At 45.5% G+C, this 23,110-nt stretch overlaps 1 protein-coding gene across 1 annotated transcript in view; it reads right to left on the bottom strand.

Moving 5' to 3' along the window:
- TAOK1 (TAO kinase 1) overlaps nucleotides 1-23,110 on the bottom strand; it is a 959,977-nt gene that overhangs the window by 537,814 nt on the left and 399,053 nt on the right. Inside the window, exon 6 of the mRNA XM_069226237.1 lies at nucleotides 16,171-16,267. Within this exon, the coding sequence (XP_069082338.1) occupies nucleotides 16,171-16,267 (97 nt within the window). The remainder of the gene's footprint in view (nucleotides 1-16,170; nucleotides 16,268-23,110) is intronic.

Genomic DNA, 23,110 nt, shown 5'->3' with positions numbered 1-23,110 from the left:
TCCACCTACAAGGTGGCCCAAGTAAACCACAGTTCCCTGCCCTATCTGGCATTTGGATGCCTTGATAGAGAGGCCTGCAGATTGCAGAGCCTTCAAAACCTTCTTCAGGTGGACCAGGTGATCCTGCCAGGTGGAGCTAAAGACAGCAATATCATCAAGATAAGCTGTGCTAAAGGACTCCAAGCCAGCAAGGACTTGATTCACCAACCTTTGGAAGGTGGCAGGGGCATTCTTTAAACCAAAGGGCATAACAGTAAACTGATAATGCCCATCAGGTGTGGAGAATGCTGTCTTTTCTTTTGCTCCAGGTGCCATTCTTATTTGCCAGTACCCTGCTGTCAAGTCAAAGGTACTTAGAAATTTGGCAGCACCTAATTTATCAATGAGCTCATCAGCTCTTGGAATTGGATGGGCATCTGTCTTGGTGACAGAATTGAGCCCTCTGTAGTCCACACAAAACCTCATCTCTTTCTTTCCATCTTTGGTGTGAGGTTTGGGGACTAAGACCACTGGGCTAGCCCAGGGGCTGTCAGAGCGCTCAATTACTCCCAATTCCAGCATCTTGTGGACTTCCACCTTGATGCTTTCCTTAACATGGTCAGACTGTCTAAAGATTTTGTTCTTGACAGGCATGCTGTCTCCTGTGTCCACATCATGGGTACACAGGTGTGTCTGACCAGGGGTTAAGGAGAAGAGTTCAGGAAACTGTTGTAGGACTCTCCTACAATCAGCTTGCTGTTGGCCAGAGAGGGTGTCTGAGTAGATCACTCCATCTACTGTGCCATCTTTTGGGTCTGATGACAGAAGATCAGGGAGAGGTTCACTCTCTGCCTCCTGATCCTCATCTGTTACCATCAACAGATTGACATCAGCCCTGTCGTGGAAGAGCTTAAGGCGGTTTACATGGATCACCCTCTTGGGGCTCCTGCTTGTGCCCAGGTCCACCAGGTAGGTGACCTGACTCTTCCTTTCTAGTACTGGGTAAGGGCCACTCCATTTGTCCTGGAGTGCCCTGGGAGCCACAGGCTCCAGAACCCAGACTTTCTGCCCTGGTTGGAACTCAACCAGTGCAGCCTTTTGGTCATACCAAAACTTCTGGAGCTGTTGGCTGGCCTCAAGGTTTTTGGTTGCCTTTTCCATGTACTCTGCCATTCTAGAGCGAAGGCCAAGTACATAGTCCACTATGTCCTGTTTAGGCTCATGGAGAGGTCTCTCCCAGCCTTCTTTAACAAGGGCAAGTGGTCCCCTTACAGGATGACCAAACAGAAGTTCAAAGGGTGAGAATCCTACTCCCTTCTGTGGCACCTCCCTGTAAGCGAAAAGCAGACATGGCAAGAGGACATCCCATCTCCTTTTGAGCTTTTCTGGGAGCCCCATGATCATGCCTTTTAATGTCTTGTTGAATCTCTCAACCAAGCCATTAGTTTGTGGATGGTATGGTGTAGTGAATTTATAAGTCACTCCACACTCATTCCACATGTGCTTTAGGTATGCTGACATGAAGTTGGTACCTCTGTCAGACACCACCTCCTTAGGGAAACCCACTCTGGTAAAGATACCAATGAGGGCCTTGGCGACTGCAGGGGCAGTAGTCGACCTAAGGGGAATAGCTTCAGGATACCTGGTAGCATGATCCACTACTACCAGGATATACATATTTCCTGAGGCTGTGGGAGGTTCCAGTGGACCAACTATGTCCACACCCACTCTTTCAAAGGGAACCCCCACCACTGGAAGTGGAATGAGGGGGGCCTTTGGATGCCCACCTGTCTTACCACTGGCTTGACAGGTGGGGCAGGAGAGGCAAAACTCCTTAACCATGTTGGACATATTGGGCCAGTAGAAGTGGTTGACTAACCTCTCCCACGTCTTGGTTTGTCCCAAATGTCCAGCAAGGGGAATGTCATGGGCCAATGTTAGGATGAACTCTCTGGGACAGCTGAGGCACTACCACTCTCCTAGTGGCACCAGGTTTGGGGTCTCTGGCCTCAGTGTACAGGAGTCCATCTTCCCAATAGACCCTATGCGTTCCATTTTTCTTGCCTTTGGACTCTTCAGCAGCTTGCTGCCTAAGGCCTTCAAGAGAGGGACAGGTTTCTTGTCCCTTACACAGCTCCTCCCTTGAGGGTCCCCCTGGGCCTAAGAGCTCAACCTGGTAAGGTTCAAGCTCCAAAGGCTCAGTTCCCTCAGAGGGCAGAACTTCTTCCTGAGAAGAGAGGTTCCCTTTCTTTTGCTGTGTTGCAGTTGGTTTCCCAACTGACTTTCCTGTTCTCTTGGTAGGCTGGGCCATTCTTCCAGACTCCAGCTCTACTTGTTCACCCTGTGCCTTGCATTGTGCTCTTGTTTTCACACACACCAGTTCAGGGATACCCAGCATTGCTGCATGGGTTTTTAGTTCTACCTCAGCCCATGCTGAGGACTCCAGGTCATTTCCAAGCAGACAGTCCACTGGGATATTTGAGGAGACCACCACCTGTTTCAGGCCATTGACCCCTCCCCATTCTAAAGTAACCATTGCCATGGGATGTACTTTTCTCTGATTGTCAGCGTTGGTGACTGTGTAAGTTTTTCCAGTCAGGTATTGGCCAGGGGAAACCAGTTTCTCTGTCACCATGGTGACACTGGCACCTGTATCCCTCAGGCCCTCTATTCTAGTCCCATTAATTAAGAGTTGCTGTCTGTATTTTTGCATGTTAGGCGGCCAGACAGCTAGTGTGGCTAAATCCACCCCACCCTCAGAAACTAGAGTAGCTTCAGTGTGGACCCTGATTTGCTCTGGGCACACTGTTGATCCCACTTGGAGACTAGCCATACCAGTGTTACCTGGATGGGAGTTTGGAGTGGAACCTTTCTTGGGACAGGCCTTGTCTCCAGTTTGGTGTCCATGCTGTTTACAGCTATGACACCAGGCCTTTTTGGGATCAAAGTTTTTACCCTTGTACCCATTGTTTTGTGAAGAGGCTCTGGGCCCACCCTCCTGTGCAGGTTTTTGGGGGCCTGTAGAAGACTCTTTACTATTTTTAGTTTTGGCTGTCTCATCACCCTTCCCCTGGGGAGTCTTTGTGACCCCTTTCTTTTGGTCACCCCCTGTTGAAGTCTTGGACACCCTTGTCTTGACCCAATGGTCCGCCTTCTTTCCCAATTCTTGGGGAGAAATTGGTCCTAGGTCTACCAGATGCTGATGCAGTTTATCATTGAAACAATTACTCAATAGGTGTTCTTTCACAAATAAATTGTACAGCCCATCATAATTACTTACACCACTGCCTTGAATCCAACCATCTAGTGTTTTCACTGAGTAGTCAACAAAGTCAACCCAGGTCTGGCTCGAGGATTTTTGAGCCCCCCTGAACCTAATCCTGTACTCCTCAGTGGAGAATCCAAAGCCCTCAATCAGGGTACCCTTCATGAGGTCATAAGATTCTGCATCTTGTCCAGAGAGTGTGAGGAGTCTATCCCTACACTTTCCTGTGAACATTTCCCAAAGGAGAGCACCCCAGTGAGATCTGTTCACTTTTCTGGTTACACAAGCCCTCTCAAAAGCTGTGAACCATTTGGTGATGTCATCACCATCTTCATATTTAGTTACAATCCCTTTAGGGATTTTCAACATGTCAGGAGAATCTCTGGCCCTATTTATGTTGCTGCCACCATTGATGGGTCCTAGGCCCATCTCTTGTCTTTCCCTCTCTATGGCTAGGATCTGTCTTTCCAAAGCCAATCTTTTGACCATCCTGGCTAACTGGATGTCCTCTTCACTGGGGCTATCCTCAGTGATTTCAGAGGTGTTGGTCTCTCCTGTGAGGGAACCAGCATCTCTGACTATTATTTTTGGAGTCAGGGTTTGAGGGACCCTGTTCTCCCTAGATAGGATTGGTAGGGGGGAATTGTCCTCCAAGTCACTATCCTCTTCCTCTGAGTTGCCACCCTCAGAGGGGTTGGCCTTTTCAAACTCTGCCAAAAGCTCCTGGAGCTGTATTTTGGTAGGTTTGGGGCCCATTGTTATTTTCTTTATTTTACAGAGTGACCTTAGCTCCCTCATCTTAAGATGGAGGTAAGGTGTGGTGTCGAGTTCCACCACAGTCACATCTGTGCTAGACATTTTGCTTCTAAAAGTTGGAATACTTTTTAAGAATCTACAACTGGTTCTAGAATCTAATTCAAACTTTTACAAACTTTTAAACTCTAAAAGAAATGCTAAACAGGATCTAACACAAGGCCCTAGCAGGTCTTTTAAGAATTTAGAAAACTTTTCAAATTGCAAAAATGAATTTCTAATGACAATTTTGGAATTTGTCGTGTGATCAGGTATTGGCTGAGTAGTCCAGCAAATGCAAAGTCTTGTACCCCACCGCTGATCCACCAATGTAGGAAGTTGGCTCTGTATGTGCTATTTCAAAGTAAGGAATAGCATGCACAGAGTCCAAGGGTTCCCCTTAGAGGTAAAATAGTGGTAAAAATAGATAATACTAATGCTCTATTTTGTGGTAGTGTGGTCGAGCAGTAGGCTTATCCACGGAGTAGTGTTAAGCATTTGTTGTACATACACATAGACAATAAATGAGGTACACACACTCAGAGACAAATCCAGCCAATAGGTTTTTATATAGAAAAATATCTTTTCTTAGTTTATTTTAAGAACCACAGGTTCAAATTCTACATGTAATATCTCATTCGAAAGGTATTGCAGGTAAGTACTTTAGGAACTTCAAATCATAATAATTGCATGTATACTTTTCAAGTTATTGACAAACAGCTGTTTTAAAAGTGGACACTTAGTGCAATTTTCACAGTTCCTAGGGGAGGTAAGTATTTGTTAGGTTAACCAGGTAAGTAAGACACTTACGGGGCTTAGTTCTTGGTCCAAGGTAGCCCACCGTTGGGAGTTCAGAGCAACCCCAAAGTCACCACCCCAGCAGCTCAGGGCCGGTCAGGTGCAGAGTTCAAAGTGGTGCCCAAAACACATAGGCTAGAATGGAGAGAAGGGGGTGCCCCGGTTCCGGTCTGCTTGCAGGTAAGTACCCGCGTCTTCGGAGGGCAGACCAGGGGGGTTTTGTAGGGCACCGGGGGGGACACAAGTCCACACAGAAATTTCACCCTCAGCGGCGCGGGGGCGGCCGGGTGCAGTGTAGAAACAAGCGTCGGGTTCGCAATGTTAGTCTATGAGAGATCTCGGGATCTCTTCAGCGCTGCAGGCAGGCAAGGGGGGGGTTCCTCGGGGAAACCTCCACTTGGGCAAGGGAGAGGGACTCCTGGGGGTCACTTCTCCAGTGAGAGTCCGGTCCTTCAGGTCCTGGGGGCTGCGGGTGCAGGGTCTCTCCCAGGCGTCGGGACTTTAGGTTCAAAGAGTCGCGGTCAGGGGAAGCCTCGGGATTCCCTCTGCAGGCGGCGCTGTGGGGGCTCAGGGGGGACAGGTTTTGGTACTCACAGTATCAGAGTAGTCCTGGGGTCCCTCCTGAGGTGTTGGATCGCCACCAGCCGAGTCGGGGTCGCCGGGTGCAGTGTTGCAAGTCTCACGCTTCTTGCGGGGAGCTTGCAGGGTTCTTTAAAGTTGCTGGAAACAAAGTTGCAGCTTTTCTTGGAGCAGGTCCGCTGTCCTCGGGAGTTTCTTGTCTTTTCGAAGCAGGGGCAGTCCTCAGAGGATGTCGAGGTCGCTGGTCCTTTTGGAAGGCGTCGCTGAAGCAGGATCTTTGGAAGGCAGGAGACAGGCCGGTGAGTTTCTGGAGCCAAGGCAGTTGTCGTCTTCTGGTCTTCCGCTGCAGGGGTTTTCAGCTGGGCAGTCCTTCTTCTTGTAGTTGCAGGAATCTGATTTTCTAGGGTTCAGGGTAGCCCTTAAATACTAAATTTAAGGGCGTGTTTAGGTCTGGGGGGTTAGTAGCCAATGGCTACTAGCCCTGAGGGTGGGTACACCCTCTTTGTGCCTCCTCCCAAGGGGAGGGGGTCACAATCCTAACCCTATTGGGGGAATCCTCCATCTGCAAGATGGAGGATTTCTAAAAGTTAGAGTCACTTCAGCTCAGGACACCTTAGGGGCTGTCCTGACTGGCCAGTGACTCCTCCTTGTTTTTCTCATTATTTTCTCCGGCCTTGCCGCCAAAAGTGGGGCCTGGCCGGAGGGGGCGGGCAACTCCACTAGCTGGAGTGTCCTGCTGGGTTGGCACAAAGGAGGTGAGCCTTTGAGGCTCACCGCCAGGTGTGACAATTCCTGCCTGGGGGAGGTGTTAGCATCTCCACCCAGTGCAGGCTTTGTTACTGGCCTCAGAGTGACAAAGGCACTCTCCCCATGGGGCCAGCAACATGTCTCGGTTTGTGGCAGGCTGCTAAAACTAGTCAGCCTACACAGATAGTCGGTTAAGTTTCAGGGGGCACCTCTAAGGTGCCCTCTGTGGTGTATTTTACAATAAAATGTACACTGGCATCAGTGTGCATTTATTGTGCTGAGAAGTTTGATACCAAACTTCCCAGTTTTCAGTGTAGCCATTATGGTGCTGTGGAGTTCGTGTTTGACAGACTCCCAGACCATATACTCTTATGGCTACCCTGCACTTACAATGTCTAAGGTTTTGTTTAGACACTGTAGGGGTACCATGCTCATGCACTGGTACCCTCACCTATGGTATAGTGCACCCTGCCTTAGGGCTGTAAGGCCTGCTAGAGGGGTGTCTTACCTATACTGCATAGGCAGTGAGAGGCTGGCATGGCACCCTGAGGGGAGTGCCATGTCGACTTACTCGTTTTGTCTTCACTAGCACACACAAGCTGGCAAGCAGGGTGTCTGTGCTGAGTGAGAGGTCTCCAGGGTGGCATAAGACATGCTGCAGCCCTTAGAGACCTTCCTTGGCATCAGGGCCCTTGGTACTAGAAGTACCAGTTACAAGGGACTTATCTGGATGCCAGGGTCTGCCAATTGTGGATACAAAAGTACAGGTTAGGGAAAGAACACTGGTGCTGGGGCCTGGTTAGCAGGCCTCAGCACACTTTCAATTGTAAACATAGCATCAGCAAAGGCAAAAAGTCAGGGGGCAACCATGCCAAGGAGGCATTTCCTTACACTGCCCTACAAAATAAATACTTGGAAAAAGGTGGTGTCATCTGGAGGAGACTGCTTAGCGGGATATAGGTCTGGGACTGTGGCAGGATCAAGATCTTAAGCTGACCAAGGATCAGAGGGTTGTGGTAAGTCAAATGTGTCTTCACTTGGCTGAGATTACCCAGTGAAAGAGTGGGGGGACCCCTGAGGGGTAATATCTAGCAGGTCACCCTGTGAATGAGGGGTAGAGGGTGAAGGCAGTGGGGGTGGCGTTGGTGGAGGAGGAAAGGCTGATTGAGGAGGATGTGAAGTAACAGTCTATATCAGTTCTCTTTATTCTTAGTTGCAGACACTGGCAAATCAATGGCCTCTTCAAAAGAAAGTTGCCGTTTTGACAAAGGAGGTGTGGTAATAACAGTCTTTGCTAAAATACAGCCGATTTGAGGCTGTATGTGAATTTGCTTTTGTTTGGCACCAAGTTTTTCTTTCATTTTGAGAAGTATTGGTTCGATCGATGCACTTGACTCTGATTTCGGTGCCAGTATAAGAATTTCCGGAGCTGAAGCGGTTTTGTGTTTCGGTGCCGAGCAGAGACTGGATGTGATGCATCTTTCGATGCCCAAGTGATGGGTACTGACTGCTTTGCAGAAGTGGTTGTGCTGAAGGTGGAGCTTGTCGGCTTTACCTCGAGGCAGTTGGCTTAGGCTTGTATTTCGGTGCAGAGTCCAAGGGCGGGCATCCGAGTCTGTTTTTCAGTGCCGATCATAGCCTGCTGGCAGTGGTGGCTTGGAAGCCTTTATTTTGGAGGGACTTTGATGTTTTTTCGGAAGGACAGGTATATTTGTACTTACAGTATTCTGGGCTGGTGGGAGATCTTCCATTTTGGGGTCAAGCTCCACCTCAGAGCCAGAACCCTCAATCAAAAGGGCCTCTTCTTCAGCTGCAAAGGCCTCTTTCTAGTTCCTCGAGCTCGACATCCTGTTGTTGGAACATAACAGGTGTATCTTTGACCTCCTGTCTCTGCATTTCTCTTCAGTGTGCTCTTCGATTCCATAGTGTATTTTTAGACCAAAAGGACTGTCAGGCCTCGCAGTCCTCTTCTCTTTGCTCATTAGACAGACAGAATGCAAACCTGATGATGGTCGGTCAGCGGGAACTTTGCGTGCCTCTTTGAATCAAAACAGAAAGGAATCCTTTCCATCAGAGCAGGGCATGTCTTTTTTTAAAGTAATTGAATAATATGGTAGGCCTGAACGGCAAGGCCCAAAGAGTCTCTGATCGAGTGCAGCAAACCAACAGGCAATGTTTTCTTTGTCCTGAAACGTGACTGATTTGTGGGTGGGTGGGTCGGGTAAGAGGTGTTTGAAAACAATACCCATGTTTATGGGTGGAACACAAACGGAAAAAGTCAGAAAACACAGTCTCGACTCCAAGCTCGCTGATAGATTTTTTTCTTCCGCCATCGGGTCCAAACATGTAACAATGGACTTGATGCCCATGTGCACTACCAGCAAGAGGAGGAGTCACTATACCTCAGTGACTCGAAAGACATTTTGAAGAAAATCAACTGAGACCCAAAATTAGACAGCCGAGTATGCACAGCATGTGTAGCTACTGCCACAAATGCCTAAAAATTTTTCTTTTTACTAACATGAAACACGTTGAGTACTTCTATATTAAAAACATTAGAAAATCAAAAACGGGTTTATAAACAAATGAAGCTGCATTGCTGCCCAACCAGTCATTGTCTACTTTTAAGAAGTGAAACATGAAATTAAACGCTTACCCTTGGGTTTATACCTCATGTAACAAGTAAAAAGTACACTCACTTTAAGACAGCCGATGATTTCCACAATCACTGCATGAAGCACACTGGACGTCCCTTCAATTTGTTATTATAGTATAATGAAGAGATGGCAAATTAATGTCTTTGTTTATGAATTTAACAAAGCTACCCTTGATAGAGAAATGGTGTGAGAGAAAGCATCCGTTTCTTCCCCATCAATGGTATCTTCTTCAATATTTAACAAAGTAAGAATAGAATAACATGCTCAGCTTGCTAAGAAAAGAAAGGTTGGAGAGCAGTGGATGACAATTTCAAGACAAAATTGTACAGCATGGAATAGGAACCTAGAATAAATAGCTGCAAAGAAAAAGAAAGCTGCCAAACAGTGAGCCTTGCGGACATTACAGAGAAACTCATATTCTGGCCTTGTGCAAATCTAACCATTAAGAACTGCTATGAATATCTATTAGTCTATTCGATACTTGCGTTCTTTAAAAATGAACCCATAATACTGAAGGAAATGTTACTTACCTGTAACAGTAGTTTTGAGCTTGAGGCTTTAACAAATTCACATATTGCACAATAATCAAACTGGGTTTAAAAAAGCACTGCAATTAATGCTTTTTGGAAATCAATTAGACAGAGTTTATATTACCAATTGTGACAACTAGAATGGCTCAATAATCCACAACAAATTCACCCTCTTGTGACTTGATATTACCTGAGCGTTCATTTTGAAGAGAGAACATAATATACATCTGACTGGACATTAAAGAATTACATTTCTTTTGTACCATGAAAATTTACAAATGTTTTCAAGCTGTAAACCAAATTGTTACATCAGTCACATTTTGCTTTTGCAGCATAAACCATTTCGAAATTAATATGCTTTGTTCCAAAAACGGAAACCTAGAGAGGTGAGCCTTAAAATTGGTAACTTCAGACAACAAATGCTTTAAAATGTGTCTACCTTACTTCATGACATGCCTATGTACAGAGAAATGTTTGGTACACGTAGAAAGGTAACTGGCTTACATTTAACAGCTAACTAAACATTTCCAGTAGCTATTTACATTTTTTGCTAATTGCTCTTAATTTGATAATGCGGTTTGTTGGCTAAGAAAACTGCCTGATCTGAACAATCCATCTAGCAAATGTTCTCTTTGGGACTATCTTTGCAAACACTTGTATAGTATGGAAAATAAAGCCTGAGATGCCCGTGCCATGGTTTTGATTTCAGAGCATATAATAACTCTTCTGCTGCAGTGTGCAAATATGTGCCTCAAGGTAAACATTTGCTTGAAAAACATCAGTATGGGAAATATATTTTGGCTGAGTTGTGGGTGACTGTGCACTATCTTAACACAATGTAATCTTTAAATGTTTATCTTAATTACCTAATGAGCATCCACAAAATGTTGACAGGGTTGCACCAAGGTGCTGAGAAAATAAAGTTGTAAATCTTTTTAATTTTGAACAAGAACACAGGTGTGTAGATGATCTTTGAGCCTCCCTAATGATTATTTTTGAGACAGAATTAAGTAAACTAATTTTAAGATTTCATGAATAGTTCAACAATAATGGGTCTGGGGAATGTGACAGACCACCTCCTAAAATGGTCGCCCAAGCCTTTAGCTTCCATTCCATACCTCAAAATCCAGCAAATCTCAGCAACATGAAAAGGCATCGATCCGCAAAAACTCATAACTATACTCTCAGATCTTATGCTAAGGGTGTTACCCCAAAAACCCAGCGGTACACTGGTTGAGGGGCCGGGTGGTGGGACCTGTTGCATCTGTGTGCATGCAGCCTCCTTCCTGAAAGGGCATCTCTCTGTTTGCAGCAGTCTTTGGGCCCATGGAGGCCGCTGTTGAAGGCGTAGGGGTGAGGCATGATACGAGGCGGAAGTAAGGGCTTGGTGGTGGGCAGCCTGATCTGTTGCAACTAGTTATGCTTTGGGATCAGTCACTAGTTGAGAAAGGCCAGATACCAAAATCTCCTTGCGCATGACTATTACATATGAGATACATGTGGCCTGGGACCTATTGTTGTGCCATTCTGAGGTGGTCTGTGGCAGTGTAGGAAAGTACCCTCTTTTTGGCATGGTTACCCCCACTTTTTGCCTGTCAGTGTGTTTTGACAGAGTTCACTGGGATCCTGCTAACCAGGACTCAAGTGACTGTGCTCTCTCCCTCTAAATTTGGTTGCTTAGGACTTAGCACACCCCACAACTGGCATACTGGTGCTCCCACAGAAGTCCATAGTATATGGTACTTAGGTACCCAGGGCATTGGGGCACCAGGGGTTCCCCATGGACTGCAGCATATATTGTGCCACCCATGGGAGCCCATGCAAAATGTGTGTGCAGGCTTGCCATTGCAGCTTGCGAGACAAGGTGTGTGCACCCTTTCACTGTAAGTACCTGTTTGAGGGCACTCCTGCATTAGCAGAGGTGCCCCTATGAACTCTAGATCCATTAAACTGAACTTCGTAAGCACGGGAAACCATTTTTACCAATGTGCTGGACACAGGTCACACTACCTGTGTCCAGCTACATAACGTTAACTCCGAACCTGGGCATGTTTGTTATCAAACATGTCAATCATACCCCCAATACTGTTGCCAGTATCTGTTGTATGATTCCATGCACTCTGGGGCTCCTTAAAGGAACCCAGCATTGCTTCTACTAGTCTACTGGGTTTTCCCTGCAGCCCGCGTTACTGCCACCACTCAGACAGGTTTCTGCTCTCCTGCTGCTTGACCAGCTCAGGCAGGAGACGGCAGAACAAAGGATTTCCTGTAGGTGAGGGAGGTAAACACCCTCTCCCTTGGAAATAGGTGTTATATGGCAAGCCGCCGGTATGCTTTGAAGGGCACATTTGGTGCCCTCCTTGCATAAACCGGTGTGCACCAGTCCAGGTGAACATTGATGTGAACAAATGGGGCAACCCAGTACCCTGGGACCTGGGTAAGTGAATAATATAACAAAAAATGTTTTGGTCCCTCTGGGGAAAGAATATGGATTAACCTCCACGACAGTGGTTGTACCATAAAGAACTTTCTGTTCCGATGAGGTTTGTGAGTAATATATCACATTTATTAGAAACTTAAATTCAAAAATTTAAAGTAATAGAGGTGCTCCTTTATAATGGTGCAGTGTGAGTGAATTATGTGTTAGTATAAGTGTTGCAATGCTATTTACATGAAAACTAAAACCAAACTGTGGTTAAAAGCACAGAGGGACCCAAACATTTTCAGGTGAATATTAAGACATCTTAATTGATGCTATCCACTGGCTTGCTGTGACACCTGCCACCTTGAATACTGAAATTCCACTTTTCAATGGTCTGCGCAGGGGTGTAAACAATGTGCAGGACTAGTAAGAAAGAGTCTTCGGGCCATGCACAGAAGTCCACAGGCCTAGGCCGGAGATAGCAGAGACAATGATCTGCTCCATACTGATCAATTATTTATCAAATCAGCTTAGATTGGAGGGGGGATTACTGAACCAGATGAACAAGTTACTTACCTTCGGTAACGCTTTTTCTGGTGGATACAATAGCTACCTGTGGATTCCTCACCTTATGAATTCGTCCTTGCGCTAGAGTCAGTATTTTGAATTTCTCCTGCTTGAGGAACCAATTCAAAATCCTCAGGTCCAGGATTGGTCTCAAACAACCGTCCTTCTTGGGGATCAGGAAATATCTTGAATAACAGCCCTGACCCCTTTCCTGCTCTGGAACCAACTCCACCGCACCTTTTGACAATAGGGTCTGAACCTCCTGTTGCAACAATAGGAGATGGTCTTCTGAACAAAACGAGGGACGGGGAGGGATGGGAGGAAGAAACTCCTGAAAAGGGAGAGCATATCCCTTTCTCACAATATTCAGTACCCAGGAGTCCGATGTAATCGACTCCCACGGGTGAAGAAAAATACGTAGCCTTCCCCCTACAGGAGAGGTATGGTCGATAAAGTGGGCAAAACTAGGATTGCTTCCCTTGCTGTTGTCCTCCAGAGGAAGAGGTTGACGAAGGGTGCTGCTGGGCGGCCCCTCGAGCTCTAGCCTTCCCCCACCCTCTAAAGGATCGATAAGGAGGATTGGCAGGCTGCTGGACTGAAGACTGGGGCCTTCGAAAAGCTGCCCCACGACCGAACCCCTTAAACCTGCGAAAGGATCTAAAAGGGGTAGTAGAAGTGGCTTGCAACCCTAAGGACTTCGCCGTGGCCCGGATGTCCTTAAAACGTTCTGGGGCAGAATCTGCTTTCTCGCCAAACAGCCTTTCTCCATCAAAGGGCAAGTCTAATAATGTGGTCTGCACATCAGCTGAGAAACCCGAAGACCTTAGCCAAGCGTGCCTTCTGGTAGCAATAGATGTTCCTATTGCCCTGGCCACCAAGTCTGTGGAGTCCAAGCCAGACTGAATAATCTGCTTTGCTGCATCCTGTGCATCAGAAAGGAGCACCCCAAATGGTCTTTGAACCTCCTGAGGCAGATCTACAACCATAGCCTTTGCCGAATCAATGAGAGCGTAGACATACCTGTCCAGCACACAGGTAGCATTTGCAGCCTTGAGAGCCATGCTGCAAGATGAAAAGGTCTTTTTTGCAGATTGCTCCATCCGCTTGGATTCCCTGTCAGATGGGTTCACAGGGAAAGACCCAGGAGCAGACTTTGTGGAGCAAGAGGCCTGAACTACAAGACTCTCCAGGGTTGGATGGCGTGACAAAAACCCTGGATCATCAGGCGCTCCTCTATGCCTCCTAGCCACAGCTCTATTAACCGCTGGGAGACAAAACCAGCTTTCTCCACAGGTTTAAGATGGGGTCCGTTAACGCCTCATTGAAAGGCAGCAAAGGGTCAGCAGAAGTCGTAGAGGGATGCAGCACTTCAGTTAACAAGTTGGTCTTTATCTCCGCTGCAGACAAAGGCACTTCCAAAAAGTCTGCAGCCTTTCTAATCTCAGAATGAAATGTTGCCGCCTCTTCTGTGAACTCGTCTGGCGAAGATAAGTCCCATTCCTGGGGAAGTATCTAGCCCACTGGCCCCCAAGCCCTCATACTCTCCCAAGGGCTCGACAAGTTCACCTTCCTCCAGCTGTCTCCGGTATTCCTCCTCTTCCAGGAGACGCAAGGCCTTCCTGCGTGATCTCAAACGCAACTCCAACCTCTGCGTCAACATTAAATTCGCTGACGCCGAAGACACCACCTTCAAATTTTGAGAAGGCACTGGAGAGGAAGGTCGACTCCGAGACCCATCACTCGGACCAGGCGTCGGCATGGACTCCAACGGCGCCTCCACCGGAGCCGGCTGGCAAGGAGATGTCACTGCACCGGCTGACGTAGCGATGGTAAATTCCCAGTTGGCGATGCCATAGGCAAAGCACCCAGAGGTGAAATCATCTGCATCGGTCCGGTACCTTCAGCCGGGCAAAACGGCATAAACAGCACCGTCTTGTATGGAGCTGGGGAGCCCAAACCAAATGCCAATGGCCCCGTGGTACCAGCCAGTGCACCACCACCAGGGGCCATTGTCTGAAAGACCACATACATGGCATTTAAAAATGCCGCCGGATCCGCTCCCGGAGCCGGGAAGGCAGGATACCGCTGGTCTTGCTCCTGTTGCTGTCCATCTGACTCCTGTGGAGCCGGAGAGAATCGAGGACTATGAAGAGCCACCTCATAGACGGATGCCGCTGGAGAAGCCTCCAGACTCTGGGGCTCCGGAGTCCCCATCGGGCTCAATTCCCACTTATGGCGCCGACGAGATAGGGATCTTGACCTCGAACTCCTCCCAGCCGAACGGCGCCGAGAGTCATGATGGCGCCGTTTCTTATGCTTCTTCGAAGAAGCGTGGGAAGAGGATCTCTTATGGCCTCTATCACCCCTTTTAGCTTTTGCCAAAAAGAGCTTGGCCTCTCTCTCCTTCAATGCCTTAGGGTTCATGCTCTGGCACGACGCACACTCCTCGACGTCATTCTCAGAGCTAAGGCACCAAGGGCAATCTTCATGCGGGTCTGTGACTGACATCTGACCACAGCACTCTCTGCATGGCTTAAACCCAGATTTTCTCGGGGAGACAGTGTAACCACAAGAGCTACAGTAGATACACCAACCGAAGCTAGCCAGGAAAAAAACATTAGTGTTGAAGGCACAGAAAAAAGGAAACTGACGTCAGCACGCCGGCGAGGACCTCTTATTGGCACGGTGAGGTCAGACGGAGTCACGTGGAGCCATGCAATTGTGACGTCCTCGTCGACGTGGAGAGCTGGAAAGACTTTCCGTCGGATGCTGGCGCAAGGATGAATTCATAAGGTGAGGAATCCACAGGTAGTTGTATCCATCAGAAAAATCTTTCAGGAGGTAGTCAGCAGTTTCCAGGGTAGGGTAGGTGATTAACATAAAAGCTGCATCTTGTAGAACACACAAAATTGTCCTTCACAATAAGCTGTGCATATTCTTTTGCAAGTAACTGACCAACTGCCACCTCTTGCCGCATTAAATGAAGATAAGAGGACAGTGAGTTAAGAACAAAGAGCTTTAATCAACACAATGACACGACTTCTTAAGCAATTGACAGATGTTCGAATACAATCAAAAAGGGGAGAAACACAAGGCAATCTAAGGTCTGCAGAAACATTTTAAAGAATGTACAAGCGACAGTATAGTCAGAATATACCGGACTATCATTCTCTGTTCTGACCTGGAAAATTAGCTATTCAGGTTTAATGCTCTAGGAGCACGGAATCAATCCTTTTACTGTACAGCAGTAGTTTTGGATCAACTGGGTTTTGTTGTGAATTGTGGGAATTCTTCTCCTACACTCTGAATTACAGTATCCATTCCAAGAAGCAATTCTAAATACAGAATTTCACACCTACTTAAGGGGAGACATTTTTGTTGCAGGGCTAGTGGCTTTAAAATTCAACACCTAGTTCTGTGTAGCCTTTGCTTCTTTTGTTATACTTTAAGATGTTTATTTTTCAATGCTTTCTTGCTTCCTAATATTTTGAAGTGGCTTCAAAACCCTAACAGTTAAGAAATTGATAGTTGTTCTGACAGTGATAACAATAGTATGGTGAAAGCCTAAAAAATGGAAAATTTGCATACCAGACACAAACATAAGATATTGTTTTCAAGTTTTAAAACACTGAACCAGCAGAAAATTGAACATACACACATTGTTAAACAAAACAAGCACAATCTGTGTTTAGTAGCAGCATATTGTTTCATTCTTTAAACAATGGAATTATTAGTAAGGACATGAATATAGCCCTATTAAATCAAGATGGAAAAAGACAATCATTAGACAAAGCGAGGAAGTGTACACATTTTCTGCTCATTTGAGGCACTTACCTATGAATCATGTTGTGAGAATGCAAGTAGGCTAGACCTTGAAGAGCACCATGGGTAATTGCTGCTATTTCGATTTCTTGTAAAGGCTTTTTATGAACTGCAAAGAAACAATATTTTGATTAAAGCACACTTTAACTATTAAACAAGTGCCTTTAAATGTTTTTTTTTCATCTAAGTTATGTTTCTCTAACAAATATGCACACCAACACAACCACAACCACAACCACTTATCAAGCCATAAGACTAGAGGCACAAGTGGTGCTTTGGCCATGTTGTTTGGTAGCTATTATGTTACAGTGCCAAATGCTCTCTATAGGCTGCTTGATATCACTATGAAAGATACCAAGAGACAAAATTAAGGAACAATGTACTGGGTGGTTGAGGGGCAAGGGGCATAGCAATACGCCTGAATAGCTAGTATGATATTAAGGGCCTTCCTTAACTTGCAGTTGGAAATGTTCCTTAATTGTAATCCTACTTCATGCCTTATTTTAACCTTTTCTAAGTGTCTCACTGACTTTTATAACTGCTGGTAAAATTGCATTTGTTTAGATGCTCAAAGTGGCCTTTCTAGAACTAGTAACTGCATATTTTAGTTTGTTCAAAAGACACTTTTACTTTTGATTAATTACTCCATATCCCCCATAGTAGTGCTAGAGCCCACAACAGTTCGTCGTGCCAGCTCAATTCTGGGAGCCATACATTATGTACTTTGATAGATGATATACCACTCTTCTACCATTTTGGTTGGTGATCTAGTTACCCGACCCTTCCCATATGCCGGTTTCAATGCAGCTACAGAAACTAAGCTACTGCAAGGATGCACATGCAGCACAGGAAAGGCACAAAAAAAGGCAAGCCTGTTCGTGCCCGTAACACACACCACAACTGGACAGGTCACCCAGGAATTATGACAATTCACAGAGCATCAAAGAATTGCAGTGGGTCTTCATAAGGTGGAACAAGGAATCGTCCCTCAATATATGTGCAGTATGAGGTACTGCTTTTGCCTTACCATCATATACCATTTTTAAACAATTAAAGACCTTTTCACTGCAGCTGAATATTGTATTTGTATTGAGACAATTCACTGTTTAAAAACCGCTACAGTAAAACTAGGAGAGATGCCCCCAGCAATTAGTCATTATAAAAATGGCTACATATCATGCAAGAAAGAGTATCCAACCACCATGTGTACATCTGAGTGAATGTAAAACATAATACCCAACAAATGAACACATGCCGGTAATTCAAAAATTAATTCTGTCAGTAACTGTGAAATGAGTTCATAAGTATTTAGATGAGGTGAGGAACAATTCTTGAAAAGGAAAATGTTACTTACCATTAAACATCTGTTTGTGGCATGTAGTGCTGTAGATTCTCATGCTGTGCGCCTTATACTGCCATCTAGTGTTGGGCTGGAGTGTTGCAGCTTGTTTTCTTCGAGAAGTGTTTGAGTCACGGGAATCAAGTGGCTCCTCCTTCTCGATGATACTGCAGGTGGGCATTGAGTTCTTTGTTAGATTGTTTTCCTCAGGTGGGTGAGAGGTATAGTATAGATAACTATAGAAAGGAATATGTCCATGATAATAAAAGTAACTATATACAAGTATAAAGCAACTGCAACAGCCATAGGCTCCTGGGGAGGAGGGAGGGCACATATGAATCTACAGGACTACATGTCACAAACAGATCCCTACTGGTAATTAACATTTTCTGTTCAATGGCATTTGTGACTGTAGATACACATGCTGTGCATTGACCATTGGTGTGCATGGTGAACAAAAGAATTGAAGGATTAAAAACTCAGATCTGTGACTGAGGTGAATGTTTGATTGGTTCTGCATTTTCTCCATCATTTGTGTTTCTTTGCTTTTGTTGCCCTAAGTGCGCCAGATATGCCCAGACATGGGACCTGGGCTCACTATGCCACTGGATTTAAGCTAGCCTAGCTGATGAAGGGTAATACCCTGAAACCGGTCCCAGGATGCTGGTTTCCAGGCCAGCAAGGACCTGGCCTGGTAGTTCAGGCTTGACTGTTCCCATGGGGAACAGGGTAAAGACTGATTTGCAAATGGCTGGGTCCAAACTGGGATGGCATAGTGAGCAAAAGAACTGATAGATTAAACCCCGATCTGTGAGACTGGCTGTGAATGTTTGATTGGTTCTGCATTCTGGCCATCATTTGTGTTTGTGTGCATAGTCTGTAAAGCAGTCCTTCCCAAAAAATGCAGTGGCTAACCTGTGGGAGATGCAGTTGTTTGAAAAAGTGTTCTTAGGACCGCTTGTCCTACACTGGCTGGTTGACAAGCCTGCACATCTAAGCAGTAGTGTTTTGTATATTTGTGTGGCGTAGACCAGGTAGCTGCTTTACAGGTGTCAGCTAAGGGAATGTTTCCTAAAAATGCCATAGTGGCGCCTTTTTCCTTATTTTCCCTAGTGGAATCTCCTTCCAATTACCAAGTGGTAATTGTCTTTTTGATTTTGCATTACATTTGTACACAGTGTGAATTTTGCGCTGCTTTGCGTCCATAAGATTTAAAAATAAGGCTAAACTGGAAACAATGAAACTGAAGAATGGTTAGACTCAGCTGCTTTTGGGACCAACATTTTATGTTGTTTCAATTCCGAAGGGACAGATGGCGTACTCCCGCTCGGTGCTGAACTTTTCGGTGCTGAAGTTGTAGGCATCGAAGTAGTCAGTCCCAAACTTTTCAGTTCCAAAGTCTTGGACACTTTTGTTCGGACCAAAGTAATAGAGGTCGATTGTGAAGATCCAGCTACTGTTTCAGGATTTCAGAGCCGAAGGCGGGCAGCCGAATCAAGTTTCCATGACTGACCATGGCCCAAGAATCTCTTTTGGGAGTTTTACTGTCTTTATGGGATGAGGACAGGCAGTTTTTATTTTTTTCTTCACGACTTGCGTCAAAGTGATGTCATGGCTCTCAATGTCATTTTGTAGGTCTGAGTCCGAGTCTTGGATGGAGAATGCCCCTTCTTGCTCAGCTTTCTTGTGCGTGTTCATCCCCAAAACACCCGGGGTGTTGCCTTGTATTGCTTGTGCCATTTCCAGCCTGCAAGCTCTTTAGTCCCAAAGTGTTTTCTTAGACCAAAACGATTGACACGTGTCACAGATGGCTTCGTTGTGGTCTGAGGAAAGGCAGAGGTTACACACTTGATGGTGACCAGTGTGTGGAAATTTGGTGTGGCACTAAGGACAGAATCTAAATGGCGTCCGTTCCATTAGGGCCTCATATCTTTCCGGTCTTGTGGAGATAGGCTCATGGTCGGGCAAGGCCCACCCCAAAGGTATGCGGTTGAGATTTGACCCGACTCGATCAAGATTATGATGTAGAAAATGCGATCGATTACAATACCATTGATGGAAAGTAAAGATGAAAAGAGAATTTAGAATTGGCTCGAGTGAAAACGGCGCAAGCAGAAACACATCCGAACCCAACAGCGGAGAAAAAAACAAACAAAAAACTCGATGCCCACGTGCAGTATCACCAGGAAGGAGCAACCACTCGATCCCCATGACTTGTAAACACTTCGATGTAAACAAGTTGCAACACTCCAAGCCCAACACCAGATAACAGCATAATGCACAGCATGTGTCTACAGTCAAACATGACATTGAACATACAATTATGCCCCTTATGATCAGTGCGGAGGTGGCTGTATTTGCACAAAAACAAGATAAATTTGCTCCTCTGTTGTCCTTTATAGTCAGGATCTGCAGTTTGGATGAATAGTTCGCTCTCATTCAGTATCAACAGGTTTCAACCTAATGTATGATGAAGGGTCTTCTCTGAACTAAGGGCCATATGTACAAACATATTTTCCCATAGACACAGAATGGGTAAAACCCTTTGGTACATCTGGCCCTTAGTACTGTAATGGAAAAAACTTTTTCTCAGAGTACTAACTGATAAATGCGGTTTGAGTTGGAACTAAAAAGTGAAACAACTAACCTGTTACTAACAGGGTTACTCATTAGTGATCTCACTGATTACGGTTCGGTAAAAAGTGTATTGATCTGACCTGGTGACCCTCATCTCCTTGCTGTAGTGGGGGTCTACTGTTCCAGTCAAAGAATTGTTGTCCTTGAGCAGCTTCTTGATCATGCTCACTTCAAAATGGGTAATGAATTTCCCATGTCTTTAGTCCCTAACAAATATTGATCACCAGTTGGCTTGTGCTGTCATACCAGCAACGAAGGTCCCAGGTGAAACCTGTATAAATATTCAAATAAATGAAATGTAGGTAGGGGGGGTTAGGGTCCTCTTAGCATATGGATTAAAACCACCTTTTGGGCCCTTCCCAGGGCACAGCAGTGGACTCCCACTTCACTTGAGGGGATGAAGATAATTTGGGGCCTTAAGCTTAACATGGGGTTAGTGCACAAACCAAGTCCTACTGGTCTTCTCGCACAGTTTGGGTAACACCCATCTTTGTCCCGTACAGGAGGAGAGATCAATTTTTTCCAATTGCAGACTATGTGGCATTTCAAGGACAGTCCTGCTACACTGATCCAGAATATGACATGTTTTTCCAAATTCACATTTATCTGCCATGTTTCCAGAGATGTATACTACTGGTAAGAACATAGTCATTGATGAGTCTCTGATCCTGCACAAAAGGCAACTGTTGTTCAGGCAGTACAGTCCAAGCAAAACAGCTCAGGTTGTACAAGCTGTGTGAGAGCTCTGACTATGTATACACCTTGAGAGTGTATACATGGAAGGACTCTGCTTTAAACCCTGTAGGTTGCCCTTCCATGCTTTGAGTCATGTCAAACATTACATTAGAGCTTGTCTAGCCACTCATTCATCAAGGTTATAACCCTTAGGTAGATAACTTTTATATGTGAGTAGAGCTGTTAAGTGAGCTGTACAAAGCTGGCACTGTGGCATGTGGTACAGTTCTATGTTGCCACAAAGGATTCCTATTCCTTGTAAGAAGCTTAAAAAATCCCAAAGCACTGAGTTCTGTTCCAACAAACTGCTCACAGTCAACTTCTCTGATAGGTGTGATGTGTATGTGTTCACTACAATTTATGATGAGAGTATTTTCCCAGTCACGGTTTGGTGTTAGATGGCCCAAGTTCACAAGCCCTCTTTTATGCTTGAGTACAGCATTACATAGGTGGAGTGGATAAAGATGACGAAGTTCTCAGACTCACGAGTTGTAAAACCTGCTCTCCATATAAGAAGCTGCTTACCCACCTGATCCAGATGATAACATACAATGTTGTTTTTCATAAGATTACCACAGGAAGATCCATGATTTCCTTTACTTTCAGATGACTATCACTGAAAGTCTTACGGCTACTGAAACAGCTGCCTTCACTTCCTATGCTTTGGAGAACGGGTCAAGGTTGCGGGATCAACACCTTGCCAACAGCAATCCTGCAACTGATATAAAGACTCGACCATGCCAATGCTGCATTCTGCTTTAAGAAAGGAAAGAGACGGGAGACTCATTACAGTCTCCAGTGCTCATCTCAGCCAGCCCTATGTTTTCCTACTTACTTTATGTTTTACCATGCAAAAGTGAAGTAGCAAGAAATGGAGTGAGGTGGAGCTGCCCTAACATAGCTTTCAATGGCTGTGCACGCATACATACCTTCCATGTGCCACTTCTTCATTAGGCAAGCATCCTTACAAATTGTTTTCTTGAACTTGAGGAAATCATAGAATTGCTTATGGCCTGCTTTATGGCCGCTTTTTTGCTTATGGCCTGCTTTATTCACCGTCGGAATTTGGTAGGTGTTTTGCTCACTCTATGGCAAGTGCATTGCAGTCACCATACTGCACATAATGGCGGGTGGAACATAAGCCACTTTGTTACGGAGTACAGTGTGTGGGAAAAACAAATTCTTAAGTAGTTTTTGAAGTACTATTTAGGGAGCTAAAGCAGTCTTCCCAACATGTTTGCCTTCGTTCCAAAGGTAAATATGCTTCCTCAGTTCAAGCAATGTGAGCCTTGAAAGGCAGTCTTGGGCACCCCAAACTGGCAAGAGTTGGATTTGGAAAAGTGAGCGCACTAAAGAAGCATGAAAGACACGTTTTCTTCAGGTTCTTAGCAATAGAAGTCGTTAGTACAGGTTTACCTGGCAAGTATACAGGATTATTATCAGGACCTAGAAGAGGATATAGACATGAACATGTAGGAGAAGCTTAGGCTGGGTGCGCATTCACTGGAACATCGCATAGGTAGATAGTCAAGGTAGTAAAACTAAACATGCCATCAACACAAACGGACAACTCCATCAGTGATGTTCTCACCCCATTAATCAATTAGTCCCTCACCTAAGCAGATGACAACAAACCACAGAGAACGCAGCAGCAAGTCTACCCCTCAACGTTCCACCACGCACACACCCTGCACCTCGAAGAACTTTACTGGCTCCCCCATCCAGAGCTCTCTTCAAACTCCTGACACACACATTCATTACTTACACAACAGTGGTCCAGCATAACTCACAACCGTCTCAGATAGATTTTAGAAACCTTTTAGGCATCTTTGTTCAGCCAGACTTGTACTCGCACACCTTCCATGCACGTGCAACACCAGAACAGGCAGAAATGACTTCTCCTACCTTGTTCCGAAAGGCTGGAATAACCTGCCCCTAAACATTTGCACGGCCTTTAAAACTATTGCATTTTGCAAAAAGCCGAAGACTTGCCTCAAACTATGTGAGCCTATGGATCATCCCTTACTGCTTCAGCATCGGTTGCAGAATATCCTCCTGAGTGATAGTGCCCTTTACAAAAAAACATATAATTACAGAGAACTCTATATCAAATGCTACACATATGGGTAATATATGTGTGCTTCTTGCCATGTTCTTCCTCTGTCAGAGCATAGTAGATATTCCGTTTGTCATATGACAAGTGCATTACAGTCAAAGCACTGCCCATAACGGTTGATAGAA

Source organism: Pleurodeles waltl, chromosome 3_1, assembly GCF_031143425.1.
Source record: "Pleurodeles waltl isolate 20211129_DDA chromosome 3_1, aPleWal1.hap1.20221129, whole genome shotgun sequence".
Classification (NCBI taxonomy): domain Eukaryota; kingdom Metazoa; phylum Chordata; class Amphibia; order Caudata; family Salamandridae; genus Pleurodeles; species Pleurodeles waltl.
The sequence above is the reverse complement of the archived record's forward strand: the minus strand, read 5'-3'. Positions and strand labels throughout refer to the sequence as shown.